Genomic DNA, 24,148 nt, shown 5'->3' with positions numbered 1-24,148 from the left:
GGTGTCTGAGGGGAGGTGGGGGGATGGGTTATAACCTCTCCCCTGTGTGAGGGGGGCTGGGGGGCACAGGGAGCACTGGGCTGTCTGAGGGGAGGTGGGGGATGGGTTAGAACCTCTCCCCTGTGTAAGGGGGGGCTGGGGGGCACAGGGAGCACTGGGGTGTGTGAGGGGAGGTGGGGGATGGGTTATAACCTCTCCCCTGTGTAAGGGGGGCTGGGGGGCACAGGGAGCAGTGGGGTGTCTGAGGGGAGGTGGGGGATGGGTTAGAACCTCTCCCCTGTGTGAGGGGGGCTGGGGGGCACAGGGAGCACTGGGGTGTCTGAGGGGAGCTGGGGGATGGGTTATAACCTCTCCCCTGTGTAAGGGGGGCTGGGGGGGCACAGGGAGCACTGGGGTGTCTGAGGGGAGGTGGGGGATGGGTTATAACCTCTCCCCTGTGTAAGGGGGGCTGGGGGGCACAGGGAGCAGTGGGGTGTCTGAGGGGGGGTGGGGGATGGGTTATAACCTCTCCCCTGTGTAAGGGGCGCTGGGGGGGGGGGCACAGGGAGCACTGGGGTGTCTGAGGGGAGGTGGGGGATGGGTTATAACCTCTCCCCTGTGTAAGGGAGGCTGGGGGGGGGGGCACAGGGAGCACTGGGGTGTCTGAGGGGAGGTGGGGGATGGGTTATAACCTCTCCCCTGTGTAAGGGGGACTGGGGGGGCACAGGGAGCACTGGGGTGTCTGAGGGGAGGTGGGGGATGGGTTATAACCTCTCCCCGTGGAACGAGGTGTACCGGTAGTTCGGAATAGGAAGCCTAATCCGAACTACCTAGTTCGTGCCGCGTGTAGCCGCGCGGCACGGAGTCCGCACTAGCGGACATTTAAAAATGGCGGCGCCCGGCAAGATGCAAATGAAGCCCAGGAAATTCAAATCCTGGGCTTCATTTGCAACTCCGGTTGCCTACATTAACCAGCCTAGTTCGAACTAGAGTGGTAGTGTAGACAGACTCCCTGATTTGGCCCTGTCAGCGGTGCACCCGGAACCTGTTATATTACAAAGGGTGTGCATGAGGAGGGATGGACGCAGGGGGCGGGGCATGAGGAGGGATGGACGCAGGGGGCGGGGCATGCGGAGGGATGGACGCAGGGGGCGGGGCATGCGGAGGGATGGACGCAGGGGGCGGGGCATGTGGAGGGATGGACGCAGGGGGCGGGCATGAGGAGGGATGAACGCAGGGGGCGGGGCATGAGGAGGGATGGACGCAGGGGGCGGGGCATGAGGAGGGATGGACGCAGGGGGCGGGGCATGCGGAGGGATGGACGCAGGGGGCGGGGCATGCGGAGGGATGGACGCAGGGGGCGGGGCATGTGGAGGGATGGACGCAGGGGGCGGGCATGAGGAGGGATGAACGCAGGGGGCGGGGCATGTGGAGGGATGGACGCAGGGGGCGGGGCATGAGGAGGGATGGACGCAGGGGGCGGGGCATGCGGAGGGATGGACGCAGGGGGCGGGGCATGAGGAGGGATGGACGCAGGGGGCGGGGCATGCGGAGGGATGGACGCAGGGGGCGGGGCATGCGGAGGGATGGACGCAGGGGGCGGGGCATGTGGAGGGATGGACGCAGGGGGCGGGCATGAGGAGGGATGAACGCAGGGGGCGGGGCATGCGGAGGGATGGACGCAGGGGGCGGGGCATGAGGAGGGATGGACGCAGGGGGCGGGGCATGCGGAGGGATGGACGCAGGGGGCGGGGCATGAGGAGGGATGGACGCAGGGGGCGGGGCATGCGGAGGGATGGACGCAGGGGGCGGGCATGAGGAGGGATGGACGCAGGGGGCGGGCATGAGGAGGGATGGACGCAGGGGGCGGGGCATGCGGAGGGATGGACGCAGGGGGCGGGGCATGCGGAGGGATGGACGCAGGGGGCGGGGCATGCGGAGGGATGGACGCAGGGGGCGGGGCTTGCGGAGGGATGGACGCAGGGGGAGGGGCTTGCGGAGGGATGGACGCAGGGGGCGGGGCATGAGGAGGGATGGACGCAGGGGGCGGGGCTTGCGGAGGGATGGACGCAGGGGGCGGGGCATGCGGAGGGATGGACGCAGGGGGCGGGGCAGAGATGTGTTTAGCTCCTCCCTTTCCCCAAGCTGAGGTTACAAGGTTATGGGGGGTCACTTCTGCGCTGCTGCTGCTGGCGGCGCTGCCTTCCGGGCTGGGCAGCTGGTGAGCGGCGGCTGCTGGCTGAGGCCCAGCTCGGAAGGCAGCCCCACCAGCAGCAGCACAGACGTCAGGATGCCTGGCAGGGCGCTGCCACCCTCGCTTCTGCACTGCTGCCTGCAAGCTGGGCCCTCCACACCCCCCTCGCTGGCCAGCCAGCTGTGCAGGCAGCAATGCAGAAGTAAGGCACCCCCATGTCCCATCTCCCTCTCTGGTACCTCCATGGCCCCATCGCCATGCTTGGCACCCTCTTCCTGCCTGGCACCCCCGCCCCTCTCCCTGGCCGTGGCCCCCGGCTCGCACCTGCTCCCGTTGCTCCAGGCTGATCTCCAGCGGCCCGTCGTCGTGCAGCTCGCGCGTGGGCCGGACGAAGGCCGGCGGCGTGAAGCGGTTGGCCCGGTCAAACTCCTCCGGCTCCACGCCCCGTCCGTCCCGGAGCCTTTCCCAGGCCGCCCGGTTGGCCCGGCTCTGCTCCTGCTGCGCCTGCGAGGGGCCGGCAGCCTCCGGCCTCTCCTCCTCCTCCTGCACCTCCTGCACCACGTGCTCCAGCGTGTCCCGCCGCCCGCCCCACGCCTCCGCCTTGCGCTTGGCAGAGGGCCGCTCCCGCAGCCCGTCCTTGAAGGCGGAGACAGCCAGGCTCACCTTCTGCACCTGCTCCACCGTCTGGCGCCGGGACATCAGCACCCCCATGGCTCTGCTGGTAGGAAAGACAGGGTGGGGGTTCAGGGCAGCCTGCCTCGTGACTGCCGGCTGGCAGCTCACCCCCCGGCACTGCTGAAAGCCTGCTGCCACCGGGATGCACCACAGCTGCTGTCTCTGCAGGACTCAGCAGCTTAGAAATGCAGCCACCTCTGGGGCAGGGCCCAGCAGCTGTTTAGCAGCCCACAGCAACGCTGCGCAACACTCATGCACCCAGCTCTGAAATGCAGCCACCTCTGGGGCAGGGCCCAGCAGCTGTTTAACAGCCCACAGCAATGCTGTGCAACACTCATGCACTCAGCTCTGAAATGCAGCCACCCCTGGGGCAGGGCCCAGCAGCTGTTTAACAGCCCACAGCAACGCTGCGCAACACTCATGCACCCAGCTCTGAAATGCAGCCACCTCTGGGGCAGGGCCCAGCAGCTGTTTAACTGCCCACAGCAACGCTGCACCACCGAGGAGGCCAGGAGGGGAAGAAGAGTCCTTTGTCCAGTTCAAGCTCCAGGGAGACTGGCAGGGAATCGACCAACCCACGTTAGACTCGGACCGGGGTTGTACCCAGATTTTTGTAGAACGGGCCCAGGCCCTGCCCGTGGGATGGCTCTGGGCTCAAAGGGGTGCTCAGGGAAGAGGGGAGAAACAGAGATGAGCCATGGAAAAGGCCCTGCTCCCCTGTGGCCCTTCCCCAGCTCTTCATGCTGCTCCCCAGTCGGGTAGCGGCTGGCTCTGGGGGGGCACATGCTGCCCCTGCCGGAGCCGCCGATCCAGCTCTGCAATTCCCCGCGGGAGGCGGGGTCTGCGTCAGGCTGCGGCAGCTCCAGGCCCGGCTCAGACACTGGCTCCGGAGCCTCGAGTGAGTCCCTGCAGCCCCGTGCTCGCATCTCCTCCCCCCCCGCACTGTGCTGTGGAGCCCCGGGGTCCTCCTGGCCCCGCCGCGGGGAGGGGGCGGCAGCTCGTGTGTGGAGCCGGCTGTGCCGATGCAAACCCCGCAGCAAATCGCGCCGGCGCTGGCATGGAAACTGGGCGGCGTGTGGCGTCTGGCAGAGCGCCCTGCGTGGGCCAGGCTCTGCTACCCAGCTCAGCCCCGGCCCCGGCCCCACGCTGGCCGTCCCACGCCACACGCACACGCCTGCCTCTTCTGCACACACAGCCCCACACGCCTGTCACATGCCACACGCTCACCCAGACCTCCCTCTCCTCACAGCCGTCACACGCAACACACACACACACACACACCTCCCTCTTCCTTTCCTCACACAGCCCCACAACCGTCACATGCAACACACACAAACACGCACAAACCTCCCTCTCCTCACAGCCCTGTCACACGCAACATACACACACACACCAACCTCCCTCTCCTCACAGCCCTGTCACACGCAACATACACACACACACACAAACCTCCCTCTCCTCACAGCCCTGTCACACGCAACATACACACACACACAAACCTCCCTCTCCTCACAGCCCTGTCACACACAAGACACACACACACACAAACCTCCCTCTTCCTTTCCTCACACAGCCCCACAACCCTGTCACACGCAACACACACACATACACACGCGCACAAACCTCCCTCTCCTCACAGCCCCACAGCCCTGTCACATGCAACACACACACATACACACACGCACAAACCTCCCTCTCCTCACAGCCCCACAGCCTTCTGTCACACGCAACACACACATGCACACCCCGCCCTCTCCTCACACAGCCCCACAGCCCTGTATCAGATGCAACACACGCTCACACACAAACCTCTCTCCTCACAGCCCCACAGCCCTCTGTCACATTCAACACACACACACACACGCATGCCTCCCTCTCCAAGACACAGCACCATATGCCTGTCACGTGACACACTCACCCAAGCACAGGCACACCTCCCTTTCCCAGGGACCCCTGGCACGTGCGATGCACGTGCAAGCACAGGCACGCTTGCACACGCACACAGACACCCGTGCACTCACACTTTCTGCTTCCCCCCAGGACCTTGTCGTTCGGGAGGAGGCTGCAGAACCCGGTAACCCACAGTCCGCCCTGTTCTCAGCCCCGGGCTCACCCCCCTGGCTCGGCACCCCCGGCCCAGCCAGCGCTGTGCGTGCGGCTGCCCCGCTCCCCCACGGGGCACCCCACACACGCGTGTGCCCCCTGCAGTGCCAGCGCCCGCCGGTCCCCCCGGGCACCGCCCGTCTCGCCGTGCTCGTGGCTGGCAGGCGCTATCGATTTGCTCCCTGGTTGCCAGGGAAACCCAGGCTCCCGCGGGCCGGGCTGGCAGGTAAGTGATTGGTGGAGGTGCCGCTGGGGGATCGCGCACCATGGGCACCCCCCGCTGCAGCATGGCCCGGCCCCAGAGCCCCAGGAAAGCAGCACGGCCCCTTGGGCTGCCGTCGCAAAGCCAATGCCCCTCGGGCAGCCCAGGGGCCTGCAGAGCGAGGTGGCAGGAATGCGGCACGGCTGGGGGGGACCCACTGCCGAACGGGCTGGTCCCGGCCTCGCTCACGCCCCCTGCCACGCTGCGCCCGGCCAGGGCAAGGAGCGCCCCCCGGTGCAGACTGGGCCCTACCGTGGCACTGGGGCTGTGCCACGAGCCATGTGCAGCTGCTAGCTGGCCTCCGGGCTGCCAGCGGGGTGCGGAGGAGAACGGCAGCGCGGGCACAGGGCCCTGGGAGAGCGACCCAGCCACCCAGCCGCGAGGTTAGGGTTACGGCCTGGGGGCACAGGGAGCACTGGGGTGTCTGAGGGGAGGGGGGGATGGGTTATAACCTCTCCCCTGTGTAAGGGGGGGGCTGGGGGGCACAGGGAGCACTGGGGTGTCTGAGGGGAGGAGGGGGATGGGTTATAACCTCTCCCCTGTGTAAGGGGGGGGCTGGGGGGCACAGGGAGCACTGGGGTGTCTGAGGGGAGGAGGGGGATGGGTTATAACCTCTCCCCTGTGTAAGGGGGGCTGGGGGGCACAGGGAGCACTGGGGTGTCTGAGGGGAGGTGGGGGATGGGTTAGAACCTCTCCCCTGTGTAAGGGGGGCTGGGGGGCACAGGGAGCACTGAGGTGTCTGAGGGGAGGTGGGGGATGGGTTATAACCTCTCCCCTGTGTAAGGGGGGGCTGGGGGGCACAGGGAGCACTGGGGTGTCTGAGGGGAGGTGGGGATGGGTTATTACCTCTCCCCTGTGTAAGGGGGGGCTGGGGGGCACAGGGAGCACTGGGGTGTCTGAGGGGAGGTGGGGGATGGGTTATAACTTCTCCCCTGTGTAAGGGGGGCTGGAGGGCGCAGGGAGCACTGGGGTGTCTGAGGGGAGGAGGGGGATGGGTTATAACCTCTCCCCTGTGTAAGGGGGGGCTGGGGGGCACAGGGAGCACTGGGGTGCCTGAGGGGAGGTGGGGGATGGGTTATAACCTCTCCCCTGTGTAAGGGGGGCTGGGGGGCACAGGGAGCACTGGGGTGTCTGAGGGAGGTGGGGGATGGGTTATAACCTCTCCCCTGTGTAAGGGGGGGCTGGGGGGCACAGGGAGCACTGAGGTGTCTGAGGGGAGGTGGGGGATGGGTTATAACCTCTCCCCTGTGTGAGGGGGGCTGGGGGGCACAGGGAGCACTGGGGTGTCTGAGGGGAGGTGGGGGATGGGTTATAACTTCTCCCCTGTGTGAGGGGGGCTGGGGGGCAGAGGGAGCACTGGGGTGTCTGAGGGGAGGTGGGGGATGGGTTATAACCTCTCCCCTGTGTGAGGGGGGCTGGGGGGCAGAGGGAGCACTGGGGTGTCTGAGGGGAGGTGGGGGATGGGTTATAACCTCTCCCCTGTGTAAGGGGGGCTGGGGGGCACAGGGAGCACTGGGGTGTCTGAGGGGAGGTGGGGGATGGGTTATAACCTCTCCCCTGTGTGAGGGGGGCTGGGGGGCACAGGGAGCACTGGGGGGTATGAGGGGAGGTGGGGGATGGGTTATAACCTCTCCCCTGTGTAAGGGGGGCTGGGGGGCACAGGGAGCACTGGGGTGTCTGAGGGGAGGTGGGGGATGGGTTATAACCTCTCCCCTGTGTGAGGGGGGCTGGGGGGCACAGGGAGCACTGGGGTGTCTGAGGGGAGGTGGGGGATGGGTTATAACCTCTCTCCTGTGTGAGGGGGGCTGGAGGGCGCAGGGAGCACTGGGGTGCCTGAGGGGAGGTGGGGGATGGGTTATAACCTCTCCCCTGTGTAAGGGGGGCTGGGGGGCACAGGGAGCACTGGGGTGTCTGAGGGGAGGTGGGGGATGGGTTATAACCTCTCCCCTGTGTAAGGGGGGCTGGGGGGCACAGGGAACGCGGGAATGTTTAAGGAGGTGCTTATGTGCTTTGCAGGACCAGTGTGGCACACAGCTGTGCTCTTTGTGACTGGTTTGGCCTTACAATGAAGGGCGCACAGTTGTGTAAGTGGCCCTGTCTCTAAGCAAATCACCCTCGTTTGACCCTCTCAGCGGTGCCCCCAGACACCTGTTATATTGCGCACACACACACACACACACACTCACTCACACACACACACACACGCACTCTGCACTCATACATATGCATACTGAGAAGCACCCACACACGCCCTCGCACATACACACAGGCACTGAGAAGCACTTCCTGCCTTCCCACGGAGCAAGGAGACCCTCCCACCCCGCATGAAGAGGTGTGTATGTGCACACAAACACAGAGTAAGGAGACACCCCCCTCCCACACAAAGAGCTGTGTATGTGCACACACACAGAGCAAGGAGCCAACCCCCCGACCCCACACAGAGAGGTGTGTATGCGCACACAAACACACAGCAAAGAGACACACACACCCCAGCCCCGCACAGAGAGGTGTGTATGCGCACACAAACACACAGCAAAGAGACACACACACCCCAGCCCCGCACAGAGAGGTGTGTATGCACACACAAACACACAGCAAAGAGACACACACACCCCAGCCCCGCACAGAGAGGTGTGTATGCGCACACAAACACACAGCAAAGAGACACACACACCCCAGCCCCGCACAGAGAGGTGTGTATGCACACACAGACACACAGCAAGGAGACACACATCCCCTCCCAGCCCCGCACAGAGAGGTGTGTATGCACACACAGACACACAGCAAGGAGCCACACACACCCCAGCCCCACACAGAGAGGTGTGTATGCACACACACACACACAGCAAGGAGCCACACACCCCAGCCCCGCACAGAGAGGTGTGTATGCACACACAGACACACAGCAAGGAGCCACACACACCCCAGCCCCGCACAGAGAGGTGTGTATGCACACACAGACACACAGCAAGGAAACACACATCTCCCCCAGCCCCGCACAGAGAGGTGTGTATGCACACACAGACACACAGCAAGGAGCCACACACACCCCAGCCCCGCACAGAGAGGTGTGTATGCACACACACACACACAGCAAGGAGCCACACACCCCAGCCCCGCACAGAGAGGTGTGTATGCACACACAGACACACAGCAAGGAGACACACACACCCCAGCCCCGCACAGAGAGGTGTGTATGCACACACAGACACACAGCAAGGAGACACACATCTCCCCCAGCCCCGCACAGAGAGGTGTGTATGCACACACAGACACACAGCAAGGAGCCACACACACCCCAGCCCCGCACAGAGAGGTGTGTATGCACACACAGACACACAGCAAAGAGACACACACACGCCAGCCCCACACAGAGAGGTGTGTATGCACACACAGACACACAGCAAGGAGACACACATCACCTCCCAGCCCCGCACAGAGAGGTGTGTATGCACACACAGACACACAGCAAGGAGACACACATCCCCCCCAGCCCCGCACAGAGAGGTGTGTATGCACACACAGACACACAGCAAGGAGACACACATCCCCCCCAGCCCCGCACAGAGAGGTGTGTATGCACACACAGACACACAGCAAGGAGACATACACACCCCAGCCCCGCACAGAGAGGTGTGTATGCGCACACAGACACACAGCAAGGAGACACACACACCCCAGCCCCGCACAGAGAGGTGTGTATGCGCACACAGACACACAGCAAGGAGACACACACACCCCAGCCCCGCACAGAGAGGTGTGTATGCACACACAGACACACAGCAAGGAGACACACACACCCCAGCCCCGCACAGAGAGGTGTGTATGCACGCACACACACACAGCAAAGAGACACACACACCCCAGCCCCGCACAGAGAGGTGTGTATGCACACACAGACACACAGCAAGGAGACACACACACCCCAGCCCTGCACAGAGAGGTGTGTATGCACACACACACACACCCCAGCCCCGCACAGAGAGGTGTCTATGCACACACAGACACACAGCAAGGAGACACACACATCCCAGCCCCACACAGAGAGGTGTGTATGCACACACAGACACACAGCAAGGAGACACACACACCCCAGCCCCGCACAGAGAGGTGTGTATGCACACACAGACACACAGCAAGGAGACACACACACCCCAGCCCTGCACAGAGAGGTGTGTATGCACACACAGACACACAGCAAGGAGACACACACATCCCAGCCCCACACAGAGAGGTGTGTATGCACACACAAACACACAGCAAAGAGACACACACACCCCAGCCCCGCACAGAGAGGTGTGTATGCACACACAGACACACAGCAAGGAGCCACACACACCCCAGCCCCGCACAGAGAGGTGTGTATGCACACACAGACACACAGCAAGGAGACACACATCCCCCCCAGCCCCGCACAGAGAGGTGTGTATGCACACACAGACACACAGCAAGGAGACACACACACCCCAGCCCCTCACAGAGAGGTGTGTATGCACACACAGACACACAGCAAGGAGACACACACACCCCAGCCCCGCACAGAGAGGTGTGTATGCACACACAGACACACAGCAAGGAGACACACATCCCCCCCAGCCCCGCACAGAGAGGTGTGTATGCACACACAGACACACAGCAAGGAGACACACATCCCCCCAGCCCCGCACAGAGAGGTGTGTATGCACACACACACACAGCAAGGAGACACACACACCCCAGCCCCGCACAGAGAGGTGTGTATGCACACACAGACACACAGCAAGGAGACACACATCCCCCCCAGCCCCGCACAGAGAGGTGTGTATGCACACACACACACAGCAAGGAGACACACACACCCCAGCCCCGCACAGAGAGGTGTGTATGCACACACAGACACACAGCAAGGAGACACACATCCCCCCCAGCCCCGCACAGAGAGGTGTGTATGCACACACACACACAGCAAGGAGACACACACACCCCAGCCCCGCACAGAGAGGTGTGTATGCACACACAGACACACAGCAAGGAGACACACATCCCCCCCAGCCCCGCACAGAGAGGTGTGTATGCACACACACACACACAGCAAGGAGACACACACACCCCAGCCCCGCACAGAGAGGTGTGTATGCACACACAGACACACAGCAAGGAGACACACACACCCCAGCCCCGCACAGAGAGGTGTGTATGCACACACAGACACACAGCAAGGAGCCACACACACCCCAGCCCCGCACAGAGAGGTGTGTATGCACACACAGACACACAGCAAGGAGACACACACACCCCAGCCCCGCACAGAGAGGTGTGTATGCACACACACACACACAGCAAGGAGACACACATCCCCCCCCAGCCCCGCACAGAGAGGTGTGTATGCACACACACACACACACACACACACACACACACACAGACAGAGCAGCGCCGTCTCATGCCCACGCGGCTAATCCGCAGCCAGCGCCATGCGGAGAGCGCTGCAGCCTCGTCTCCCCCGCCGCAGAGGCCGTGCGCTCAAGGACACGGATATGCTGATTACAAGGCCGGCGCTGTGCATAGCCCCGCGGTCCCTGGGTCAGGGCTGGCTGCGGGAGCTCGCGCACGGCAGTGTCACTGGGGGCTCCTCGTGGAAGGGGGCCTGCTAGCGGGCACGGTCCTAAGCCTGACGCTTTTCAATCCTCCCCCAGCCGGGCAGCCAATACAAACCCCCGCCTCGGTGGGGGGGAGCTGCGGGGAGGCCGGGGCGACGGGGGCCCGCGGGTTTACTGCCGCCGGGCGCTGGCTCATCAGAAGGGAGAGGAGCGGTGGCTCAGAGCGGCTCCCTGGGTAGAAACGCCCAGGCGCCTGGCAGGGAACGGCAGGACAGTGCCCGGGCGCTGAAGCCAGATTCCAGCAAGGCCCCGATGTTGAACAGTGCCAGGGACTAACCATTGGTGCCCACTGCCCAGGGGCGGGGTGGATTCCCCCTCCCGTGGGGTCTTGGCATCTGCAGGGCCGCCCCGGGGCCGGCCAGCAGCAGGAGACTCAGCCGAAGGCGTCCCTTGGGCCTCGACAGCGGCTCTCACGGTTCGGGGGCTGGAAGAGTCCCAAGGAGCAGGGAGAACACACGGCGGCATCCGCCTGGCTGGGTACAGCACACCCCGGCGCATTCGTCGCTGCGCTAGGAAATATCATCCGAAATACTGACAGTCGCACGGCGCCTGTCACCGTCAGCGAGCAGAAAACAGGCGGGGAGGAAGCAACGCCAGCGTCTCTGTTCGTGTTTGTTCACCGGCTCGAAGGCGGCACCCGGTTCTGGGGTAGACACAGTCAGACACACACACACCCTTCCCACGGATACACACCTGCAAACACAAACACTCTGTTGTGCACAGCTCCCTAGACAGAACTGTGCACACACACTCAGCCAGGCATACAGCCGCCCCCAAACACTGACTACCGCACGCCCGGGTGCAGACACCGGATCGCACACCCCAGGCATGAAACACACTGCACACTCAGCTCTCTGGTCACACAGAGCCATGCCCGTGGGGTCATTCCAAAAGCGGGTGTGTTCCTGGGCCAACACACAGGCCTGCATTCAAGCACAGCCCCTCGCAGAGAGGCAGTTCATATGTGCACAAACACACACCGAGGTGTGTCTTCCTGCACCCTGCACTCACGCAACGGTGTGCATTCACTCACACAGTCATTTTCACACACTCACGCAGTGGTGTGCATTCACATACATGTACACAGAAGAATGTTCACACACAAAGAAGCATGTACTCAATTACACTCACAGGTGCGTTCACACACACGTATGCAGAGGCGTGTTTACACACACACACACACACACACAGGCACGTTCACACACCCAGAGGTGGGGGTTCACATGCACACACACACACAGAGCCAGAGGCCTGTTTACACACACCCAGGGGGGGATTCACACGCCTTCCAGCCCTGTCTGGAACCCATCCCAGGGAGGCGCGGGTGGAGAGGAAAGACAGGGCGGGCGTATGTGCGGCCATGGCAGCGTCTCCCTGTCTGCGTCTGTGTGGGCAGGCTGCCTCTGGGGATTTCGGCTAATGGGCGTTCAGCAGCCTCGTCTCCCCCATCTGCCGCGCTGCGCTCCACAGCAGGGCCAGAGAGCCGCGGCGGGGGGGGGGGGGGGGGCTGATGCCCCCATGGACGCTGCTCCATCTCCTGCCCCGTCTGGGTGCCTGGCACAAAAGGCCAAACCTACTGCTGGGAGGGGTGCTGAGAAGGCACCAGGCCCCTGGCTCCGTGGCTGCACAGGGAGGGAAAGGAGCAACCAGAGACCGTTACCCAGTTCTACCGGGCCAAAGCGACGGCAGGGGGAGGTCAGAGAGCTGTGAGCAACGGCACCCCCAGTAACAGCCCTCGGAGTACCAGTAGCCTGAGACACCCCTCAGAGGAACAAGTACCCCCCAATACTCCTACCCTGACACACAGCCCTCAGAGGAACAGAACCACTACCCCAAGTAACAAGGGGTATGTCTACACTACCCTCCTAGTTCGAACTAGGAGGGTAATGTATGCATACCGCACTTGCTAATGAAGCCTGGGATTTGAATTTCCCGGGCTTCATTAGCATAAACGGGGAGCCGCCATTTTTAAATCCCCGCTGCTTCGAACCCCGTGTAGCGCGGCTACACGGGGCTCGAACTAGGTAGTTCGGACTAGGGTGCCTATTCCGAACTACCGGTACACCTCGTTCGAAGCAGCGGGGATTTAAAAATGGCGGCTCCCCGCTTATGCTAATGAAGCCCGGGAAATTCAAATCCCGGGCTTCATTAGCAAGTGCGGTATGCATACATTACCCCGCTAGTTCGAACTAGCGGGGTAGTGTAGACATACCCAAGTACCCCCCCCAACACTAGTACCCTGAGACACTGCCCTCAGAGTAACAGAGCCAAATACCAGAGTACCAGTACCCCAAGTCACAGCCCTCAGAGTAACAGAGCCAAATACCCGAGTACCAGTACCCCAGTACCCCGAGACACAGCCCTCAGAGTAACAGAGCCAAATACCCAAGTAACAGTACCCCAGTACCCCAAGACACAGCCCTCAGAGTAACAGAGCCAAATACCCAAGTAACAGTACCCCAGTACCCCGAGACACAGCCCTCAGAGTAACAGAGCCAAATACCCAAGTAACAGTACCCCGAGACACAGCCCTCAGAGTAAGGGTATGTCTACACTACCCCGCTAGTTCGAACTAGCGGGGTAATGTATGCATACCGCACTTGCTAATGAAGCCCGGGATTTGAATTTCCCGGGCTTCATTAGCATAAGCGGGGAGCCGCCATTTTTAAATCCCCGCTGCTTCGAACCCCGTGTAGCGCGGCTACACGGGGCTCGAACTAGGTAGTTCGGACTAGGGTCCTATTCCGAACTACCGTTACTCCTCGTGAATAGGCACCCTAGTCCGAACTACCTAGTTCGAGCCCCGTGTAGCCGCGCTACACGGGGTTCGAAGCAGCGGGGATTTAAAAATGGCGGCTCCCCGCTTATGCTAATGAAGCCCGGGAAATTCAAATCCCGGGCTTCATTAGCAAGTGCGGTATGCATACATTACCCCGCTAGTTCGAACTAGCGGGGTAGTGTAGACATACCCTAACAGAGCCAAATACCCGAGTAACAGTAAGAGTATCGTGAGTAACAGCACACTGAGTACTGGCATTGGTATGCTCAACAACAGGACCCACACCCGGACCCTGAGTGCCAGTAGCAGGGCCCTCCACAGCAGGAACAGTGCCACTGGCAGCAGCGCCTGAAGAGCAGCTCTCCAAGGACAGTCTCCGTACCCAGACCAATGTGTCTGGAGTAACCACACATCAGATAACAGCGCCCCACACTGCCCACCCACGCCCCGAGTCACAGTGCTCCACGTGCTCAGAGGGACGGTGCCACCAACCGCAGTGCCAGGCCCCACAGGATAATGCCAGGCCCCACGGGGCAGCGCCAGGCCCCACAGGATAATGCCAGGTCCCACGGGGCAGCGCCAGGCCCCACAGGATAATTCCAGGTCCCACGGAGCAGCACCAGGCCCCACAGGATAATTCCAGGTCCCACGGGGCAGCGCCAGGCCCCACAGGATAATGCCAGGTCCCACGGGGCAGAGCCAGGCCCCACAGGATAATGCCAGGCCCCACGGGGCAGCGCCAGGCCCCACAGGATAATGCCAGGCCCCACGGGGCAGCGCCAGGCCCCACAGGATAATGCCAGGTCCCACGGGGCAGCACCAGGCCCCACGGGGCAGCGCCAGGCCCCACAGGATAATGCCAGGTCCCACGGGGCAGCGCCAGGTCTCACAGGACAGAGAAGGCTCTTGCGCCCCTCTCCATCTTCAGCGCTGTGGGCACAAGAGCCTTCCCCTCCACAGCACCCGCCCCAGGACAGCCTCCCGTCTCTCTGCCGCCCTGCAGCCCACGGCACAGCACATGGCAACCCTGCCCCCGCCTGGCCCTCTGGCCCTTCAGCGTGTGCTGACACCTTGGCATGGGGGATCCGGTGCCGCCGCTCACCTTGGCACAGGCTCGTGCCAGCCTGACCTTGTCTCCTGGCGCAGCCGAGGGGATATTTTTAGGCCTCTGTGGAGACTTCCAATCTGGCCGGAGACGGCTGCAGGCTCCACACGCTGGCCACCTTCCACCTTCCCACAGGAGCACCGGGCTCCCTGCAAGAGGCTGCAGCATCCACCCCCTCCCACTGCGGGAAAGGCAGGTGCCACTGCCCCGCTGCCATGGGGCTCAGCCCTGGGGGCAGGGTGAGCAGCGAAACTGCTGGGCACATCTCATCTCCAAGCACACCCTAGGCTGGAACGAACACATCCTCCCCACCCTGACCCGCCAGGCGGGCCAGCCACTGCCCCTGGAGTGCAAAAAGGGAAACTGAGGCGCAAGGGTCGCCCGCCCATATCTGCCAGCACTGGGGGTATGTCTACACTACCCCGCTAGTTCGAACTAGCGGGGTAATGTATGCATACCGCACTTGCTAATGAAGCCCGGGATTTGAATTTCCCGGGCTTCATTAGCATAAGCGGGGAGCCGCCATTTTTAAATCCCCGCTGCTTCGAACCCCGTGTAGCGCGGCTACACGGGGCTCGAACTAGGTAGTTCGGACTAGGGTCCTATTCCGAACTACCGGTACCCCTCGTGAAACGAGGTGTACCGGTAGTTCGGAATAGGCACCCTAGTCCGAACTACCTAGTTCGAGCCCCGTGTAGCCGCGCTACACGGGGTTCGAAGCAGCGGGGATTTAAAAATGGCGGCTCCCCGCTTATGCTAATGAAGCCCGGGAAATTCAAATCCCGGGCTTCATTAGCAAGTGCGGTATGCATACATTACCCCGGTAGTTCGAACTAGCGGGGTAGTGTAGACATACCCTGGGTGTGTCAGGGTGCTGTGTGAGACGCTGTGCCTTGCTAGCAGGCTGGTTTGGGGGGCTGGGGCCATGCACTGTTCCTGTCTGCAACTGTCCAGCCATGGGCCCCCAGGCACACCTGCCGGCATCCCCTCAGACCTGCTCTGCAGCCCCATGTGCTGCTACTGCTCTCTCCAGCCCCTCAGTCCCAGCTGGCCGCAGCGCCCTGGCCTGCCCTCCCCAGTGATCCCCACTACGGCGCCCCACCCTCGCCCCATATGCTCGGGAATCTCCCACCCCAACAGCTACACACCACAGACCCCACCCTCTACCCCAAACCGATGGGTCCTGAGCCCCAGGCCTCCTGCATCAATAAAATCCTCCCCCAGCCTGAAGGGGGGTCCAAAGAGGCTGGAGAGAGGCTGTTCTCAGTGAGGGCAGGTGGCAGAACGAGGAGCAATGGGCTCAAGTTGCAGTGGGGGGGGGGGGTCTAGGTTGGATGTTAGGAAAAGCAATTTCCCTAGGCGGGTGGGGAAGCGCTGGGCTGGGTTCCCGAGGGAGGGGTGGAGTCTCCATCCCTAGAGGTGTTTAAGTCTCGGATTGATACAGCCCTGGCTGGGCTGATTTAGTTGAGATTGGTCCTGCTTCGGGCAGAGGGCTGAATTTGATGACCTTATGAGGTCTTTTTCACTCCTATAAAACTATGAGGTTGCTATGGTACGGCTGTGAGGATGGACAGGGTTGTTATGGTAAGACTGTGAGGCAGGGCGGGGTTGCTAAGGTAGGGCTGTGAGGATGGGCACAGTTGCTATAATAAGGTTGTGAGCATGGGTGAGATTTCTACAGTAGGGCTGAGGATGGACACAGTTGTTAAGATAGGGTTGTGAGGCTGGGCGGGGTTCCTATAGTACGACTGTGAGGCTGGGCGGGGTTGCTACGGCAGGGCTGTGAGGCTGGGCAGGGTTGCTACGGCAGGGCTGTGAGGCTGGGCGCGGTTGCTACGGCAGGGCTGTGAGGCTGGGCGCGGTTGCTACGGCAGGGCTGTGAGGCTGGGCGGGGTTGCTGCGGTAGGGCTGTGAGGCTGGGCGGGGTTGCTGCGGTAGGGCTGTGAGGCTGGGCGGGGTTGCTGCGGTAGGGCTGTGAGGCTGGGCGGGGTTGCTACGGCAGGGCTGTGAGGCTGGGCGGGGTTGCTGCGGTAGGGCTGTGAGGCTGGGCGGGGTTGCTGCGGCAGGGCTGTGAGGCTGGGCGGGGTTGCTGCGGCAGGACAGTAGGGTTGTGAGGCTGGGCAGGGTTGCTACGGTAGGGCTGTGAGGCTGGGCGGGGTTGCTACGGCAGGGCTGTGAGGCTGGGCGGGGTTGCTACGGCAGGGCTGTGAGGCTGGGCGGGGTTGCTACGGCAGGGCTGTGAGGCTGGGCGGGGTTGCTACGGTAGGGCTGTGAGGCTGGGCGGGGTTGCTACGGTAGGGCTGTGAGGCTGGGCGGGGTTGCTACGGCAGGGCTGTGAGGCTGGGTGGGGTTGCTACGGTAGTGCTGTGAGGCTGGGCGGGGTTGCTATAGCAGGGCTGTGAGGCCGGGCGGGGTTGCTACGGCAGGGCTGTGAGGCTGGGTGGGGTTGCTACGGTAGTGCTGTGAGGCTGGGTGGGGTTGCTACGGTAGGGCTGTGAGGCTGGGCGGGGTTGCTATAGCAGGGCTGTGAGGAAGGGCGGGGTTGCTATAGCAGGGCTGTGAGGCCGGGCGGGGTTGCTACGGTAGTGCTGTGAGGCTGGGCGGGGTTGCTACGGTAGGGCTGTGAGGCCGGGCGGGGTTGCTACGGCAGGGCTGTGAGGCCGGGCGGGGTTGCTACGGTAGGGCTGTGAGGCTGGGCGGGGTTGCTACGGTAGGGCTGTGAGGCCGGGTGGGGTTGCTACGGTAGGGCTGTGAGGCCGGGTGGGGTTGCTACGGTAGGGCTGTGAGGCCGGGCGGGGTTGCTACGGTAGGGCTGTGAGGCTGGGCGGGGTTGCTACGGCAGGGCTGTGAGGCCGGGCGGGGTTGCTACGGCAGGGCTGTGAGGCTGGGCGGGGTTGCTACGGCAGGGCTGAGAGGCCGGGCGGGGTTGCTACGGCAGGGCTGTGAGGCCGGGCGGGGTTGCTACGGTAGGGCTGTGAGGCCGGGCGGGGTTGCTACGGTAGGGCTGTGAGGCCGGGTGGGGTTGCTACGGTAGGGCTGTGAGGCCGGGCGGGGTTGCTACGGTAGGGCTGTGAGGCCGGGTGGGGTTGCTACGGTAGGGCTGTGAGGCCGGGCGGGGTTGCTACGGCAGGGCTGTGAGGCCGGGCGGGGTTGCTACGGCAGGGCTGTGAGGCCGGGCGGGGTTGCTACGGTAGGGCTGTGAGGCCGGGCAGGGTTGCTACGGTAGGGCTGTGAGGCCGGGCGGGGTTGCTACGGTAGTGCTGTGAGGCCGGGTGGGGTTGCTACGGCAGGGCTGTGAGGCCGGGCGGGGTTGCTACGGCAGGGCTGTGAGGCTGGGTGGGGTTGCTACGGCAGGGCTGTGAGGCCGGACGGGGTTGCTACGGCAGGGCTGTGAGGCCGGGCGGGGTTGCTACGGCAGGGCTGTGAGGCCGGGCGGGGTTGCTACGGTAGGGCTGTGAGGCCGGGCGGGGTTGCTACGGTAGGGCTGTGAGGCCGGGCGGGGTTGCTACGGTAGGGCTGTGAGGCCGGGCGGGGTTGCTACGGTAGGGCTGTGAGGCCGGGCGGGGTTGCTACGGCAGGGCTGTGAGGCCGGGCGGGGTTGCTACGGCAGGGCTGTGAGGCCGGGCGGGGTTGCTACGGTAGGGCTGTGAGGCCGGGCGGGGTTGCTACGGCAGGGCTGTGAGGCCGGGCGGGGTTGCTACGGCAGGGCTGTGAGGCCGGGCGGGGTTGCTACGGCAGGGCTGTGAGGCTGGGCGGGGTTGCTACGGCAGGGCTGTGAGGCTGGGCGGGGTTGCTACGGTAGGGCTGTGAGGCCGGGCGGGGTTGCTACGGCAGGGCTGTGAGGCCGGGCGGGGTTGCTACGGTAGGGCTGTGAGGCCGGGCAGGGTTGCTACGGTAGGGCTGTGAGGCCGGGCGGGGTTGCTACGGTAGGGCTGTGAGGCCGGGTGGGGTTGCTACGGCAGGGCTGTGAGGCCGGGCGGGGTTGCTATGGCAGGGCTGTGAGGCTGGGCGGGGTTGCTACGGTAGGGCTGTGAGGCCGGGTGGGGTTGCTACGGCAGGGCTGTCTCTGGCTGTACCGGCTGAGTGAAGGACAACTATGTGTGGCGTTGTTTGGAGAACTGTGGCACCGAGGGGCCCATGTGGAGCCAGGCCCCCCCCCCCTGCCACCCGGGTGCCTGCCCTCTCTCCTGCAGTGCCCAGGTGGGACTGCCCGCCAGACTGTCCTGCTGGGCTTTGCTGGGCCCTGGGCCCCTTCGCTGGGCGGGAGGAGCTGTTCTTGTCCGGCCTGCCCGGCCCCCCGGGAAAGGCCCTGGGAGGGAGGGAAGCCGGCAGTGCCGAGCGGGGCAGTGTGCCTGGCTGGCGGAGCTCTGCGGTGGCTCTGGCAGACACTGGCGTGAGGCCCCTCTGCCGGCTCTGCCACTCCCCACCGCCGGGCGCTGCCCCCTCTGCCTTGCTGCTGCCCGGCGCTGGCGTGTGGCCAAGAGGCTGCCGTCAGGAAGGGCTGGGCGAGGGCGGCCCAGGGGATCACCGGGGGCAAAGGGAGGGCGGCTGGGGAAACGGGGACCGGGAGCAGGGCCCCGGGGATGGAAGGGAGCAATTCGCCTCACGCTGCACTCGCTGGATTCCAGCCCCTGTGGGCAGGGCCAGGGAAGGGCTGAGCCCGGCTCCTGGAGCCGCTGAGGCAGCCCGAGGGCAGACACTCACAGGCAGACAGGCAGGCTCTGGGCGGGGAGAACTCCAGGGAGAGCTGCACACTCCGGGTGCGCAGTGTGTGTGTGTGTGGGGGGGGTCTCGGGCTGGGTGCGCAGTGTGTGTGTGTGTGGGGGGGGTCTCGGGCTGGGTGCGCAGTGTGTGTGTGTGGGGGGGGTCCCGGGCCGGGTGCGCAGTGTGTGTGTGTGTGGGGGGGGTCCCGGGCCGGGTGCGCAGTGTGTGTGTGTGGGGGGGGGGGTCTCGGGCCGGGTGCGCAGTGTGTGTGTGTGGGGGGGGTCCTGGGCCGGGTGCGCAGTGTGTGTGTGTGTGGGGGGGGTCCCGGGCCGGGTGCGCAGTGTGTGTGTGTGTGTGGGGGGGGTCCCGGGCCAGGTGCACAGTGTGTGTGTGTGTGGGGGGATCCCGGGCCGGGTGCGCAGTGTGTGTGTGTGGGGGGGGGGGTCCCGGGCCGGGTGCGCAGTGTGTGTGTGGGGGGGGGGTCCTGGGCCGGGTGAGCAGTGTGTGTGTGGGGGGGTCCCGGGCCGGGTGAGCAGTGTGTGTGTGGGGGGGTCCCGGGCCGGGTGCGCAGTGTGTGTGTGTGGGGGGGTCCCGGGCCGGGTGCGCAGTGTGTGTGTGGGGGGGGTCCCGGGCCAGGTGCACAGTGTGTGTGTGTGGGGGGGTCCCGGGCCGGGTGCGTAGTGTGTGTGTGGGGGGGGGGGTCCTGGGCCGGGTGCACAGTGTGTGTGTGTGGGGGGGGTCCCGGGCCGGGTGCGCAGTGTGTGTGTGTGGGGGGGGGGTCCCGGGCCGGGTGCGCAGTGTGTGTGTGGGGGGGGGGGGTCTTGGGCCGGGTGCGCAGTGTGTGTGTGGGGGGGGTCCTGGGCCTGGTGCGCAGTGTGTGTGTGTGGGGGGGGGGGGTCTCGGGCTGGGTGCGCAGTGTGTGTGTGTGTGGGGGGGTCCCGGGCCGGGTGCGCAGTGTGTGTGTGTGTGGGGGGGGTCTCGGGCCGGGTGCGCAGTGTGTGTGTGTGTGGGGGGGTCCCGGGCCGGGTGCGCAGTGTGTGTGTGTGGGGGGGGGGGGTCTCGGGCCGGGTGCGCAGTGTGTGTGTGGGGGGGGGGGTCCTGGGCCGGGTGCGCAGTGTGTGTGTGTGTGGGGGGGTCTCGGGCTGGGTGCGCAGTGTGTGTGTGTGGGGGGGGGGGTCCTGGGGCCGGGTGCGCAGTGTGTGTGTGTGGGGGGGGGGGTCTCGGGCCGGGTGCGCAGTGTGTGTGTGTGTGGGGGGGTCCCGGGCTGGGTGCGCAGTGTGTGTGTGTGGGGGGGGGGGTCCCGGGCCGGGTGCGCAGTGTGTGTGTGTGGGGGGGGGGTCCCAGGCTGGGTGCGCAGTGTGTGTGTGTGTGGGGGGGGGGGTCTCGGGCCGGGTGCGCAGTGTGTGTGTGTGTGGGGGGGTCCCAGGCTGGGTGCGCAGTGTGTGTGTGTGGGGGGGGGGTCCCAGGCTGGGTGCGCAGTGTGTGTGTGTGTGGGGGGGGGGTCCCGGGCCGGGTGCGCAGTGTGTGTGGGGGGGGTCCCGGGCCGGGTGCGCAGTGTGTGTGGGGGGGGGGGCCTGGCCGGGTGCGCAGTGTGTGTGTGTATGTGGGGGGGGGTCTAGCAGCCGGGCCTGTCCCATGAGCGCAGCTGTGCCAAGCTGCTGCCCCCTTAGCTGGGCGCGGGCAGGCCGGAGCGGCTGAGCGAAGGCGGGTGCGGAGGCAGCCGGGGCTAGGCCGGTCTCCCCGCTGGCAGGGGCTGCTGGGGGCCTAGGCTCTGCTGGGACCCAGGCGGCCGCCTCCGCGGGCACAGGGACAGAGCCAGGGATGCTGCCCCCGGCCCGTCCCCAGCAGCCCCAGGGGAAGGGGCGGCGGGGCCTGACCTGGGGCTTTCCCGGAGGGGGCTCGGGGCGGCCCCCGGCTCCGAGAGGCGACGAGGCTGCTCTGTCGCGCGTCTCCATCTCCCGCGGGGCAGCCACGGACCGAGCCCCCCCTGCAGCAAACGCGGCCCCCGCCCCGGCGAGCCCCCTGCGCCCAGCGCGCCACCCGCCTGGCCCCGGCGTCCCAGCCCCTCACCGCCTCGACGGGTCCGAAGCCCGGCCCCGGGCCGGCTCGAGAGCGCTCGGGGCCGGGCGGGCTCCGGGGGTCCCTGCGCGCCACTTACCGGAGCGGGGCGCTGCCCTAAGGATCCGCTCGCGCCCTGCCCATCGCGCCCGCTGCGCCCGCCCTGCGCGCCGGGCAGGGCCCCCTCGCTGCGCCCGAGGGCGGCCGGGGCCAGGCGCTCGGAGGGGCGCTGCTGCGGCCGGGCCCGGGAGCCGAGGCTGCGGGCGGCTGCGGCAGGAGGAGGACGCGGGCAGCCGGTGGCGGAGGCCAGCGCGCGCGCACGCGGGGAGCGAGCCGGGCTCGCCAGATGCCGCCGGGCTCGCTGGCCCGGTCCCAGCCGCTGCCTGGGCTGCGCTCGGCTCCGCGCCTCGCCGGGGGAGGCAGCTGGTGCTTAACCATTCTGACGTGGGCTGGGAGATACCAACGCAGCCCTGCCCCGCCTCGCCTCGCCTCGCCGGCGGCTCCCCGTGACAGCCAAGGGGGCTGCAGGAACCGGCAGCCCGGCCGGCGCTCCCCGCGTCCCGGAGCGCAGCCCTGGTGCCGAGGGCAGCCCCCCGCCCTCGCACCCCTGGATGCCCCTTACGTCGCACAGCAGGCGAGGAGCGCTTTAAAGGCCACCAGGGTGGGCAGTAGGGGCTGAGCCTTCCTGGGGCAGGGGCTCAGGTGCTCCTGCCCCCAGCCCGGCTCTGCCCCTGCAATCCGACAGGAGCTTCGGGGGTAGCCCAGTTACAGAGAGGAACAGCCCAGGTCTGGTGGCACTTTACAGACTAGGGGAGCATGGCCATGGGATCATGAGTTTTCCTGGCCGGTCCCAGTGCCCCAGCCTGCCCCGGGGGCTGGTCACCAGGGCGGCCCCAGGGGTGGAGCCGGTCTCTAGCGACTCCCCCGCGATTGGGCCTGGCTCCCCGGCTTGGCAGCCAGGCGGAAGCCCCAGTCATAGAATCATAGAACTGGAAGAGACGTCAAGTCCAGCCCCCTGCCCAAGGCAGGACCAATCCCAACTCAATCAACCCAGCCAGGGCTTTGTCAAGCCGAGACTTAAACACCTCTAGGGATGGAGACTCCACTACTTCCCTAGGGAACCCAGCCCAGCGCTTCCCCACCCGCCTAGGGAAAGAGTTTTTTCTAATATCCAACCTGGATCTCTCGCACCACAACTTGAGCCCATTGCTCCTTGTTCTGCCACCTGCCCCCACTGAGAACAGCCTCTCACCAGCCTCTTTGGACACCCCCCTTCAGGGAGTTGAAGGCTGCTCTCAAATCCCCCCTCACTCTTCTCTTCTGCAGACTAAACAGACCCAAGTCCCTCAGCCTCTCCTCATAAGTCATATGCTCCAGCCCCCTAATCATTTTGGTTGCCCTCCGCTGGACCCTCTCCAATGCGTCCACATCCTTTTTGTAGTGGGGGGCCCAGAACTGGACACAACACTCCAGATGTGGCCTCACCAAAGCCGAATAAAGGGGAATAATGACATCTCTGGATCTGCTGGCAATGCTCCTCTTAATGCAACCTAATACGCCATTCGCCTTCTCGGCTACAAGGGCCCCTGTTGACTCATCTCCAGCTTCTCATCCACTGTAACCCCCAGGTCCTTTTCTGCAGAACTGCTACTTAACCGGTTGGTCCCCAGCCTGTAACTATGCTTGGGATTCTTCCATCCCAAGGGCAGGACTCTACACTTGTCCTTGTTGAACCTCATCAGATTTCTAGTGGCCCAATTCTCCAATTTGTCTAAGTCATTCTGTACCCTATCTCTGCCCTTAAGCGTATCTACCTCTCCCCCCAGCTTAGTGTCATCCGCAAACTTGCTGAGGGTGCAATCCATCCCCTCATCCAGGTCATTAATAAAGATATTGAACAAAACCGGCCCTAGAACCGAACCTTGGGGCACTCCACTAGAAACCGACCCCCATCCTGACATCGAACCGTTGATCACTACCCGCTGGGCCCGGCCTTCTAGCCTCTTTCTATCCATCTTACCATCCGTTTATCCAATCCACATTCCCTTAACTTGCTGGCAAGAATATTGTGGGAGACCGTATCAAAAGCCTTGCTAAAGTCAAGGTCTATCACATCCACTGACTTTCCCATGTCCACCGAGCCAGGCACCTCATCATAGAAGCTAATCAGATTGGTCAGGCACGACTTGCCCTTTGTGAATCCATGCTGACTATCCCTGATCACTTTCCTCTCATCCTAGTGCCTCAATATGGATTCCTTAAGGATCCCTCCATGATTTTTCCAGGAACCGAGGTAAGACTGACCGGCCTGTAGTTCCCTGGATCGTCCTTCTTCCCTTTTCTGAAGATGGGCACTACATTTGCCTTTTTCCAGTCATCCGGGATTTCTCCCAATCTCCACGACTTTTCACACACAGTCAGTGGGGCCCGGCCAGTCCCAGGGCGCAGGGCTGTCCCTTGCCCAGGCTCAGATGCCCCGGCGGGCACATGGCCCCGCTCCAGCTGAGAAGGGCCTGGCCCACCTGCTTGGTGACGAGCCTCTGCCCCGCTCGCCCACAGTGGCAGCTCCATGGGGGAGGGGAGAGCCTGGGGTGCTGCCAGGCTGAGCTTGGCTGGGGACTCAGCTGCCAGTATGCTCCAGTGGCACTAG

General features: G+C 64.6%; 1 protein-coding gene across 2 annotated transcripts in view; it reads right to left on the bottom strand.

Moving 5' to 3' along the window:
- The window catches only part of PHF24 (PHD finger protein 24), a 40,045-nt gene extending 18,175 nt beyond the window's left edge, over nt 1-21,870 (bottom strand). Inside the window, exons 1-2 of one of the 2 annotated variants that reach the window (XM_075932819.2) lie at nt 21,599-21,870; nt 2,498-2,891 (exon numbers count right to left, since the gene is read on the bottom strand). In XM_075932819.2, coding sequence (XP_075788934.2) covers nt 2,498-2,884 — 387 coding nt within the window. In that variant the 5' untranslated portion in view covers nt 2,885-2,891; nt 21,599-21,870. The remainder of the gene's footprint in view (nt 1-2,497; nt 2,892-21,598) is intronic. The other variant, XM_075932820.2, reaches the window with a different exon arrangement.
- Between the last annotated feature and the right edge of the window lie 2,278 nt (nt 21,871-24,148).

The sequence above is a fragment of the Pelodiscus sinensis genome, chromosome 6 (assembly GCF_052426305.1).
Source record: "Pelodiscus sinensis isolate ZL-2025 chromosome 6, ASM5242630v1, whole genome shotgun sequence".
Classification (NCBI taxonomy): domain Eukaryota; kingdom Metazoa; phylum Chordata; order Testudines; family Trionychidae; genus Pelodiscus; species Pelodiscus sinensis.
This window is presented reverse-complemented; position numbering and strand designations above follow the sequence as displayed.